At 39.1% G+C, this 12930-nt stretch overlaps 1 protein-coding gene across 1 annotated transcript in view; it reads right to left on the bottom strand.

Moving 5' to 3' along the window:
• Positions 1-12930, bottom strand: part of UBE4B (ubiquitination factor E4B) — a 120596-nt gene that overhangs the window by 18223 nt on the left and 89443 nt on the right. Inside the window, exons 20-23 of the mRNA XM_044667722.1 lie at positions 10691-10818; positions 9925-10023; positions 8797-9032; positions 3957-4083 (exon numbers count right to left, since the gene is read on the bottom strand). Of these exons, the coding sequence (XP_044523657.1) occupies positions 3957-4083; positions 8797-9032; positions 9925-10023; positions 10691-10818 (590 nt within the window). The remainder of the gene's footprint in view (positions 1-3956; positions 4084-8796; positions 9033-9924; positions 10024-10690; positions 10819-12930) is intronic.

The following is a 12930-nucleotide window of genomic DNA, read 5'->3' as shown; positions in this document are numbered from 1 at the left end:
TAGAAAAGGAAGTATTATGCTCAATCAAGTCAAATGTGCATGTACACACACACACACACACACACACACACACACACACACACACACACACTCTACACATATTTCTGTGTGTGACCAACAAATCAACAGGATTTTATTTTTACTGTCTCTTTCAGTCAAATAGGCTTCCTGAAGATGCTATGGAGAATTATTTGTTACAGAAAGCCTATTCAAAGGGCATGGCGGCATATACCAATAATGCCTGCTAGTGGGGAGGCTAAAAGCTGCTTGAGTTGCTTGAATTTGAGAGTTCTGAACTGTGGTAGACTATCAGGAGGCCCCACTAAATCTGGAACCAATGTGAGCGCCTGGGAATGGAGACCACCAGAATGCTTAAAGGAAGGAGGAGGGAGAGACCCAAGTTAGAAACGGAGTGGGTCAAAGCTCTCATGTCCATCAGTGGGATCAAGCTGTGAGTGACCACTGCATTTCCAGCCTGGAGTGGAGGGACTGAGTCTCAAAAATCTATAAACAAATGAATAAACAAAGCCTGAATAAATAAAAACTGCTCTTATTTTGAATTTATTATGTGCTTACAAGTTTTTATAAAGAAAAGTAGTTACAGAGATTGCAAATTATTAATGTCTTTTTGATTTAAGGCATAATTTTTAGGGGGAAAAGTTAGTATTATCATCCATGATCTTTTTCATTGTTTTGAAATCTTTCTCTGAAACAGCTTCAAAATAAATCCCTGAATATCTTTTAATCAGTTGCCTTTGGGATGGATTTCATCTGAGTAGTTTAGCCATGTTCAATCACTCTCCTAACTTCATTTCCACTTTAACAGGTAGTAAACTTTACTATCTGAATGTGGTAGTTACACTATCATTGAAGACACAAATAGAGAAGTCTAGAAATGCTGGCATATTTGTTCCCTTTCAGATCTACTCCCTGTTCTGTTTCTAGTTTTATTTGCAAAAGCTCATAGGATATGTTATGGCTCAATTGGGTATCATGTCTTCCTTTCTGCAGTGCCATTTTCCCCTCCATTACTTTTTATTATTTTATAGAATACTACTTATATTCTTCCATCATCATACTTTGCACTGTTTTGTCTCAATCAGTAGTGGTCTCTGCTTGTCAAGAAGAATGTTTGCTGTGTGAAGTAGTTTCTGGACTCTTTGGGCCTCTTCTTTGTAGTGATGGATCACTGACATTTCTAAGGGAAGACTGATCAATTACCCATTTTTCATATTCATCAGCTTATCTAAACAGGTCAGGTGGGAGACTATGTCATTTCAAGCAGCATCTTACTTTTTTTGTCTTTCCTTCAAATCTAGTTAAGTTTTGGCTTCTGTACTAACCAGTCTAACTGCACAGCTGATTCAGAGAGAAACAATATTCATGTCAGCAACAAGTCCTTTTTTGTCAGTTATTATTACATAATCCATTTCTGCTTTGGGATTTTGTTCAGTGTCTACGATATCTAGTTGCCCAATTCTCTTCTTGAACCAGCATTTTCTGTTTATCCTCTCAAAATGTTATCACATCACATCCAAGTGGAGGTTGGCTCATTCTGACATTCTTGTCAAGTTTTTGACTCAATTACTCTACTTCTTCATCCTTAACAAGGACAGAGGCTTAATGTCATTGTCTTTAAGTTGGTCCTCTTGCCTACACTCATTATGAGCACTACAAAGTAAGATGACCAAGCGTCTCATGGAATTCCTATCCTAAATCTTATCCTACAGCACATAATGAAACCAACCCTGCCAACTCCTTTAGTTTCTAATCCAAGGAGAATCTGAGTCATTCTTCCATTTGACTATAACTTCTTTATGTCTTATGATTTCCATTTTAATAAGAATATCCATATATCCACACATCCATCTATCTATCCATGGTTCATTGCTTTCAATAGTCTATCAACTTGTTTTTTTTTTTTTTTTAATGTGGTGAATAGTTCGTATTTGAAGGTACCAAACATTTATGTTGGGAAAGAATCTAAAAAACTATGCAATACCTAGTGCTGTGTCCCATTATTGACAATTCATAGTTATATGGCTAATGACCATTTGTATTTTTATATGAATGGCAATGCTTTCATCCTAGTGGCTGATCTACTGATGTAGCTTTTTTAGCTGGTTCTCTAATAAAAACAGTCACCAGGCCTTTGGGTTTTCTACCTCTGTACAAGCTCTCAAAGCTTATAATCCATTGGCATAGTCAATGAAACCTAAAACCACCTCCATATGACATAAGAGTAGGACTTTTTCTGCCAGAAAGAGAAATTCCATAAAAAAAGCAGGTATGATTTTATTATCTCACTTTTTTGCCTTTTTTTTCCTATATGTGACACCAATGTCCTCCACAATCTTTTTTCTTACTCTACTCGCCAAAAACTTTGTATTCTTCTAATTTCATATCTTTGCTTATATTATCTTTGCTTGATATTTCCCCACTTCTTTGGCCTTCAAATTTCTATGGGTCCTTTCATAAAGTCCAACCCAGTAGCCATTTGATCCATCAAACCTTTCCTGATGTCCATAGTTGATAAGAACCTTCCCTTTAGACCTAACTATCATGTAATATTGTTCATCATAGTTATATGCGTTTGACTCTTACCTCCTGATCAAATTCTAGGCTCCATGAAGAGGGGGACTAGATTTACTCTAAATTCTGCATCCCTCTTAGCACTTAATAGGTTGTGAACACAGCATATTCTTAATAAAAGATGGCTGACAATAATGAATGCCAATTTGATTTTATGAAAAAATTTGGCCACATCATTTCTCTGCTTCAAAATCTTCATTTATTATTGCTACCGAATAAAGTCCAAATATAGAATTTCAAAGAACTTCAAACATAGAAAAGGAAACTCAGAGGTTATCTAGACCAAGCCATATTCCAAAAAGAATTCCTACTATGTAGCAGACTCCCACAATCTCTACAAGATCTTACCCCCTAAAACAAGTGCTAAAGAGAGAGTTCTTTCTGAAACCCAGCTCAAATCATTCTCTGTATCCATTACTCTTTTTCTTCACTATGGGGCTGTAAAGAATAAGTCTGACTTATCTCTTGGTCACCTGGGGACCCCCTTCAGTGACTTAATCTGCATGCTGCTGTGTTCTCCCTGAGTCTTCCATGGACCCTCACAAAGGAGGGTCTCAAGCCTCTGTACCACCCTTGTTATGGTCTTTGCAGGCTCTCTATCTTCACAGTGGCCTTCTCTCAGGATGAGTATAGCAATGCAGACATGTTTTGAAAAGAGACAACACCACCTCCTTATTCCTGTATGGAGCCCAAAACTGTTAGTTTTGGCACAAAGTAGAAATATCTCTTTAATTGAATCTGTTAGCTCACTTGATTTCTGTGCCTGGCTAACCAGAGCCAACTATATTCTAGCTCTATTGTATCCTTCTGGTCTTATAACCTGAACTCTATCACCCCTACTATCCAAATAAATTACTCTCCAGTACTGTAGCACACATAGGGATTTCCTGTGGCATGTTTGGGTTCACTCAGTTCACTTTGTCTCAAAGATCCTCCCATTCTCCTATTCACTTCCTAAATTGCTACTCAAACTTTAAAACCCAATGAGAAGGTCTCTTCCTGCATTAAAATCCTCTGATTTCCTGAGACAAAAATGACCTGTTTCAGTTTATTTTATACCTCTCTAAAATCTTTATTCTAGCTGTGTGCATGGAGTAAAACCTAATAAATTGGATATTCAAAGATGATACTCTTTCTTATTAAAGCTTCCTCTTCCCAGCGCTAAAAGAACTCTGTGCAAAGAAACTACTTTAAAATGTTGCTAAGCTGAATTAAAATGGCTTTCATAGTTTTCTAGCAACCAAGTTCAAATTTGGCAATAATACCCAGAAAACTACACATCACCCAAGGGCACCAAACACAGTCATTCCTAGCCAAGGTATTCACCATGGTAAAACTTGGAATTCTGGAAATTGAATACTCACTTGAACTCTTCCATAAAGGTGCCATGGTGGGCTATGTTTTGCCAAAGACTTTTAAAAATGGTGCTGATATGGTATCGGATTGTGAATTTGTCATAGAACTCGCTGGTGGCTCCAGTGTGTTCAACATCTAGAGAAGAAAGAAGGAGGGAAAAATGAAGTCAAAGCTACATGTTTTCTTAAACTTTGTAAAATCAATTAGAGCTTGAAACCTAAATGATATAAATCTGCCAAAAGGGTATCCCCATTGAGCTTTGTTTTAGAAGAAATGGCCAGCAAGTTTATCCCTCAGACCCACATCTCTTCAAAACAAAACAAAATCTCAACATAGCCTGGAAAAATGAAATCAGTGACAACAAATTGGTTTTATCTAGGTAAAAACAATTTAGCAACAGCTTCAAATTAAAACCTTTTCTTCTCCCCGATTAAAAAAAATCAGATAAATATTTCAATTAAATTAAGTCCTGCTACAGTAGGAAGTAGAAAATAATTAGATTATGACTCAGCTTCTTTTAGACCACACTCGTGATTTCAGTCAAACAATAAACATTTATTAAGTGCCTCCTATTTGCCAGGCACTGGGTTAAGTGATTAGCTAAGTGGAAAAAGACAGTTGTTGCCCTTGAGGAGCTCACAGTCTAAAGTGGGGAGACAATGCACAAATACATATGGATAAGGAAAGAATCTCTATTCCTGGAGATGGGCACCTGCTCTGCTTAAAGAATGGGCTGGGGCACTAGGAGTCTAAGTGACAAGCAAAGGACCACAGAGTCAATGTGTGTCCAAGATGAGTCATGAACCTGAGTGTTTTATCTCTGAGGCTGCCATTCTGGAGTAAAGATCAAGCTGGGCTAGCTAGGTATTGCTTAATTAATGAGAATGCTACTCAGCTCATGAAACTACTTTTCAAATAACTTTTTTCCCCTTATAAAATACCAATCAATCTATAGTCATTTATTAAGCACCTACTATGTACTGGGCACTGGGCTAAGCCTGGGGGATACAAAGAGACAAAAGACACAGCACCTGCCCTCAAGGAGTTTACAATCTAAAAGGGAAGACAACAAGCAAACAAATATCTACAAAGCGAGGTCTATACAAGAACTGAGTGAAGGCACTGGAATTAAGAGAGGCTTTCCTGTAGAAGGTGAGATTTTAGAAGGAAATTAAGAAGCCAGGGGAGTCAATAGTCTGAGCAAAGGAAGGAGACCCTAACAGGCATGGGGGGGAGGAAGCAACCAAAGAAAATGTTCAGAGCCAATAGTTGGGAGTCCTGAACAGCTGGGAGGCCAGTGCCACTGGATAAAACCAGAGTTATGTATTGGGGAGTAGGGTGCAAGAAGATTAGGAAGGTGGGAAGGGGCTAGGTTAGGAGTTTTGAATGTCAAAACAGAGCGTTCTGTATTTGCTCCTGGAGATAAGAGGGAGGCACTGGAGTTTACAAAGCAGAGGCTGCCATGGCCAGACCTGTGCTTCAGGAAAATCGCTCTGGTGGCTGAAGAGAGTGTAGATCGGAGTGAGGAGAGTCATATTAACAGAGACTCATCAGCAGCAACTGCAAGAAACAATCCAGGGCTAAGGTGAAAAGAGCCTTCATCAGGGGATGGCAGGGCCAGAGGGAGGGAGGGGGAGGGCATTCTAGAGATGCTGCAGAGTTCGTGAAATCAGCAGGCACTGGACAAGAGCTTGCATATGATGGGAAGATATGAGGGAGAAAGAGAATTTGGTTTTGTTCCAAAATGTCTGTGAAATCCCTGGCCCAGAGATCTTACTGGAGGTATAAGTTGAAGGAAGTCAAAGACGGAAATCTCCTACATACCCCAAAGTATTCATAGCAGCACTGTCTGTGGTAGCTCTGAACCAGAAAATGAAGTAAATGACAATTAATGAGGGAAGGACCAAACAAATCCTGACATACAAATATTACTAGAACACAAAATATGATAACACGGTTTACTACCTTTTCCACCCCCTCCCTTACCCTCTTATTATTTTTAAGGTCTAATGAATTCCCTCCTCCCTCTCTTCCCTTCCCTTTAAGAACTCCCCACCCCACTGCCCCCCCTTAAAATATGATAACATGAAAAATTCAAGATGCATGAGATTTCTGTGAAGCGATACAGTTAAGTGAGCAGAACACAGAAAACAAGGCGCAGGCTGCCTAAACTGCTATGAATAGAAAAAACAATAACCACCATAAGATTAAAGGGAATGCAGTAGAGCCATAATGACAGGTTTGGCCCCAAAAGAAAATGTACCTTGTTCCCTTTTATTGCAGGGGATATGGTAGGGGAGAAGGGGATGATTGGTATGAAATACTGCATAGACTGTTGGATAGAGGTAATATATGTCAAATTTGCCCCTCTTTCTTTTTTAAGTCTATCTTTGTTACAAAAGAAACGGCTTTTTATTTGGGGGAATGGGAAGATACATTTGGAAGTTCAAGTGATATAAAATGAAAAGGTGAAGATAAAAACAAGGCAATTTTTAAAGAAAAGTGAGTAATTTCTGGAGTCAATAAACTGTTTAAAAGAAAAAACCATAACACAAAGTGGCTTGCATCAAAACCTCAGATAGAAGGATCCAAAGGCACAAACAAAAATATCACACCTGGATGTGTATAAATGTACTTTCAAAAGGGATGGGTGAGCTTGGGGACCCAAACAAGTTCTCCACCAGAAAGACTCCTGAGAACAAAGATGGCCACTTCTATATCCTTTGCAAATCCATGGGACCTGCCTGCCCATGGTCAATAATCAACAAATGTTCTCTCTACTTTCCCTTTTCCACAAGCTCTACTACTTTTTCTTCCCTTGCTAACAGAAAAAGGAAGGGAAGCTCTCCAATAGTTTGCGAAGTTCCAAGTCCACTTGCCACTGGTGCTTGAGGTGTTTACTAGGGCTAGCTGGTCCAACATCAAGGGCCTATTGTTTCAGTTTGGGTTTGTAGCAGCAGGAATCCTACCTTCCAAGTTTTCTTCCACAATATCAGAAAGCTCAAGAGCTACCAGATATTACACAGAGCAAATGTTTTTTTCCTTCAAACTGAAATGATGTTTTTGAGGTAACTTTTTATTTGCCTAAGCAACACTTCCTAGTTTGCTAGGTTTTATACCACCCACTGCAGGCAATGATTCTGTACACCTACATAGAGCTCTTTCTGTAAGGAAAGTGGAAAGAGTGCTGGACTTGGAGACAAGAGACACCCAACCTTGGATCAAACACTAACTTGCTACACGTGACCTTGGGCAAGTATTGGATGTTACCTCTGTGTATTTTAATTTCCTCCAATGTGTGGCCTTTCCTTTTCAGGCTTTTTTTGTTGGCATCCATATTCCATACCTTAAGTTTAGTTGTACCCCAAGGCTCTGTTGGGTCCGGGACCTCTTCTATTCATTATCTATATTCTCTCCCGTGGTAACCTGAGCAACTTCCAAGGTTCAATTACTGGCTCAATGCAGGGAGTTATGCTAGCAATCTAGCCCTAGTCTAATTCCTACACTCTAATCTTACATCATCAGCTACCTTGTAGATATGCTCAACTTGGATGTTCTATAGGAATCATCAACATAAGCATGTCCAAAGCCAAACCTGCTATCTTTTATCCTGTGTCCACCATTCTTTGGTATTTTCCTGGAGTTTTTGAACCTTTTAGCCACACAGATTTACGACCTCATCTTCTCACTTACTCATTCTGTTGTCAAACCTCCCTCACATCTGTCTTTTTCTCTCCTAAACAAAGTTACCAACCTGATATAAGCCCTTGATAACTTTAGCCTAGAGAAGGGCAATGGTTTCCTGACTGGTCTCCCTGTCTATTACCTCCATTCATCAAGCACTTCCCAAAGTGTCAGTACTCACACTGGACCACATCACTCCTTTATGCAATAAAATACAGTGCTTTCCTACAACCTCTAGGATACCAATTCCCCATATGACACGTACAATTCTTCACTATTTGGTACGCTCCAACCTACCTTTCCAACTTGATTAATTCAGACTGGTCTATTTACTGTTTCCCATACAGACATAACATTTTTCCTCCCAGGTCTGTGCCTTTGCTCTGTCTGTTCCCTTTGCTTATTACTCACTCCCCTTGGAATCATCTAGTTGAAGTGATGAGCTCTATCTGAAGCTATTCTTGACTCCCCCCCCCCCCCCCCCGCTTTCCCCAGACCCTGACAAACACTTGTATCTATCTGTACATGTTTCTTTCTTCTTCTGAGGGGAAGGACTATTTGAATCTCCTTTGCCTGGCACTTAACAGGTGTTTAATAAATATTATAAAACCATGCCTGGGTAAAAGATCCATTCAAATGCAAGAGACATCAATGGACTTTAATGCAATAGAATATGAAAAGTTCATTGACATAGTTTTGAATTTCACATTGGAGCTAACCTTTGGGAAACTAGCACTAGTCAAGCACTGTCATCAGAACACTATTCTCAATCACCGGAAAATGCCTTTAAAATACTATTCCCTTTTACTTATCTGTGAGGCTAGATTTTTTGAAAAAATATTTCAACCAAATAACTTATCACACAGCAGATGAAATTCAGCAGATATAAGCATCCTGCTGTCTTCTACTAAGTCAGACATTAAAGAGATTTTTTAAAAATGTAAAACAATAGCACTGTTCTTATAATTTGTAAGTTATTTTTCATAAAAATAAAGTAAATATTTTAGAAATGTGTCAAGTTTAATTTCTAATATAGTAAATATTCAGACAGATTCTATATAAACAAAAGATCTTTGGAGTTCTCAAAGCTGGGAAAACCCTAGAGCTGAACTCAACTGTGATCCCTGCCAATTAACCCCATTATAGACACACAGACCATCTCACCTGTATAAAACTTCATCAGTGAGGGGACAAGCAGCTTGGTGGAAAGAGGGTGGTTCTCTATCATTTCGAAAAACTTCTGGGTTCGTGGCTGGACAGAAGGGTTGGTCATGAACATGACCTCTACTAATTTGGCCACCAGGTATGGATTCCGGATATAGTTCTGGTTGCAGAGCATCACAACAAGGAACATGGCGATATCCTGAGTACAGGGCTCATACAGCACCTGAGGTGAGTATCTTGGCAGACAGAGAAAACAGAGATGGTTGATGACTCTCAACACTGGCTAGCTAGTTGGCAATACAGGAGAGTGAGCAGAAGAACTACTGAAGAGCTTGAGACTCAATGCTTATATTAGCCAAAGCACAATTATTTACTCTTAAATTCTGACAATGAAGTCAAGTTAGGATTAAATCGGGTCAACACAATGACACAGGTGTTTATCACTCTTAAAATGGCTATTGCAAACAAAAGACATTCTCTTTCCAAGTTCTCTCTCCTTTTGCACACAAGGAGATTTGTTAGAGAGAAACTGCTATGCTGCACAAAACCAAAGAACCAAAACTGAGAGTATCTCTTGTTCCCAGGCCTATGCTTCAAAGATATTTTTTTCCCACATTACCCACTCTTCATCTCTGTCTCCCTGCTTGCCCTCCTGCTATACTCCTAGACAGTTTAACTTGCATCAAATCCACTCCAATTCCCCTTTATACAGTCATGTCCCCGTTTCTGCCTTGAGAGCTCTTGTTAGATCTGGCTTTGTAACACCAGGCCTGGATTTGTTTCCAGTCCCAAGATGATCTGTTGAAGCACTAGTAGAAAATGTTAGGAGTCAGAACAGAAGCCTGTAGTGTTGTTCACTGAATGCTAGAGTTTGTAGGTGTAGAATGGGCTATGACAGGACCCAAGGTGAAATTGTGGAAATAGTCCCGGAGGTGGGGTTTCAAGACTTGAACTTTAACCCCTTTTCAGCTCCTTAGCCTCCTTGGGAATCCAGTACAAAAATTTCATCTGTAAAGTGGAAAGGATCGTGCTGCCAGCCTTAGCAGACTGCTGTCAGGTTAACACTGCAAATGGCCCTGGGGTACAGCAACTTGAGCTCCACTAATGCCAGAAAAGGACTCTACTTACTGTACAATAAAAAATAAAAATTCAGCAACATCTTCCACGTAAAACTCAGGCAATGCTGCAAACACCTTAGGGACATCCGGATTTAAAGGCAGTGTGACACTGTGAGGGAAAGAAAATACAACTTCAAACAAATAGACAGACAAATGGATCACTTAGATCCATTAGAAATAGAAATAGTTCGACCATTCCAGGTAGATATCAGCTATGACAGACTTGTCAACTCAAATGCCCTATAAAAGTCATTCTCTTCATTGATGTGACTCAGAGAAACCACCCAGGCTGTCATCCAACATTGCCAGCCTCAAGCAGGGCTTGCAACCCTCTACCCCCAACATTTCAGAATGAGGAGCTGCCAACTCAACTATCTTAAGAGTAGTTCCCTCACAACTAATAAAGGCAATCAGAGGCAGGTGCTGGTGACTGTCAGAACTGTGTCTTTGTGCTCTGAATCAGTCAGGTGTCTTAGAGCCCAGAACACAGGCAAGAATATGACATTCTGGGTCTTTCTGGTTGTCAATTTCTGATCTGTCTCAACCTCCTTCCAAAGGATATAAAAACACCAAAATAAGATTTTTGTTTGTTTGTTTGTTTGTTTTTCAAAGAGATTGTACTTAAATTGCCTGTGCTGTCCTTCACCTAGACACACTGAGTCAAGGAATACCTATGCTACGGACTTCTGGTTCCTTGAGCACTAAGAAGTTAGACAGTCCAGCTGTTAAAGACAAGAGGGCACAAGGGGATCTGCCCAAAGGCAGGGCGGACTCACTGAGGATAGGCAGGGTCAAGAATACGCAGCAGTAGCTGGATTACGATGCCATAGAAATTCAGACATCTCCGCAGGAAGTTTTCGTCCAGCAAACCTGCATCTGCACAGGCTTTGCATCGCACCAATTTCTGCAGAACAAAGGAGGGAATGGTCCCCATTGAGTACAGTATCCATATACACATAACCAGGATGTCTTAGACCAAAGATGCCCAAACTAGGTATGGCTGGAGCAAGAGTAAAACATCTACCTGGAGAAGTGACTCTAGGCAAGTCACTTAAACTCTTTCTTTCAGTTTACTCATCTCTAAAATGGGGATAATAATAGCACTTGCCACCCAAAACTGTTGTGAGGATCAAACAGATGGTAATTTTTAATGCTTAACACAGTGTCTGGCATATAATAGTACTATGTAATTTTTAGCTATTATTATTATTAAAATATCTGAAATGTGCTTTTCTGAATTAAAATGTTTCTTAAGGTTCAAGCATTTTTAGGACATCCCAACATAGTTCTGGTTATTTTTTATTAGCTGTAATGTCAATAGTTGACATTTATGTAAAAATTTAAGACTCACAAATATTTAGTATTGATTTAATCGCTGTAATTCCTCAAATTGTTTTTCTATTCCTTTAATATAAGCATTGGGTTCTGCATGAAATAATTCCTGATTATATATATTTATGCATTTATATTGTTTATTGTTTTTTCTCATTGTTTAATAAATACTTATTATAACAGCTATTATTAGTTATTGAAACAGACATTTTTTGACATTTGTTTGAACATTATAAATAGTTAGATAATCCACGAATTTCACAAATTTACTTCTCTGGCCAACACTTTTTTAGCCAGTATATACATAGTGGATGGAAGCAGCTCCCTAGCCATATCTTCACATTTCCTTCTTATAAAAGGGTATGTCTTTTCATAGAGTCACAAAGCTAGTTAAGTGTATAAGATTGAATTTGAACTCAGGTCTTCCTAAATCTAGGCCTGGGGTTCTATTCATAGTGCTGATTATCTCCTACCCACTAGTTACAATATGTTATGGGAGAAACAGCCTCTCTGAGTTCAGGGTGGTAGGTTACTGCTATTGAAATTTATTTGCCTCACTGGAGAAATTATAGAGGTAAAAATCTAGGGCTTTTTTTATGCTTTAGCATAGTTTCAGGATTCAAAACAGAAACCCCAAATAATGATTAGGAATCTAACAAGACATTTTTAATAGACAAAATTACAACAGGGTGAAAGAAAACTTTTACATATTGCAATCTACTAAAACCTCTGAGGTCACAAATACTGGATAAACTTAGTTAAAGAGAATCATATCCTCAAACATCACCTAAGGAAATAAAGCTAGATGAACAGACTCCATAGGTAAAGCTAAGTTAGGTTACAGATTAAACTATATTTAGAGAGTTCAAAATGGGTTGACTGACAGGGAAGATTTATCTGCCTACAGAGAAAGGGAAATCCTTTAAATTGCTAAATCACTTCAAGAACCTCAAACTTCCTTTTGGCTTCTTAGCTAAGGAATGTCAAAAAGGAATGTCTTCTTAATTCTATCATTCCAGGAGACAGATTTTAGTCAAGTGAAGTTAATAATAACAGTAAACAGACAAATCTGAGAAATGGCATTATAAAAAGAAAAGGAAAGCTGTTCATTACAATGAAAAGCTGACAGTGGGGCCTGTGATAAAAAGAGAGTGTGTGTGTGTGTGTGTGTGTGTGAGAGAGAGAGAGAGAGAGAGAGAGAGAGAGAGAGAGAGAGAGAGAGAGAGAGAGAGAGAGAATGAGAGTGTGTGTGTGATTAGGACAATTTGTTAATTTAACAATCATTTCCTCCTTCTACATTAGCCAAAGGCAGCTTTTTGGTTCTTAGAACCAAGATGCAAAAAGCCATTCATTTGCAGATTGGGAAGTCCCAAATTAGGGCCAGTTTACTGACAAGAAAACAGGTATCCAGACTAGAGACTCATCTTCAGTAACAGAGTACCTTGGTCACCTCTAGAAGTAAAATAAAATGCGTAGTCTATTCATGAGAAATGGGAATCTTGATCTTTCCTAGGTCCCAGCACATGGGTTACTAATTCTTTGATGTCTTGGGGACCTTAAGGATGAAAGGGGAGACAGGGAAAGATGGTACCCAGGACCTGAATCAGGTTTCACAAGATTTCTAAAGACTTCGTTTGTTAGCCGGGGGGCGGGGGGGGGGGGGGGTCCTAGGCTTTAGGGGCAC

Source organism: Gracilinanus agilis, chromosome 3, assembly GCF_016433145.1.
Source record: "Gracilinanus agilis isolate LMUSP501 chromosome 3, AgileGrace, whole genome shotgun sequence".
In the NCBI taxonomy this organism is placed as follows: domain Eukaryota; kingdom Metazoa; phylum Chordata; class Mammalia; order Didelphimorphia; family Didelphidae; genus Gracilinanus; species Gracilinanus agilis.
The sequence above is the reverse complement of the archived record's forward strand: the minus strand, read 5'-3'. Positions and strand labels throughout refer to the sequence as shown.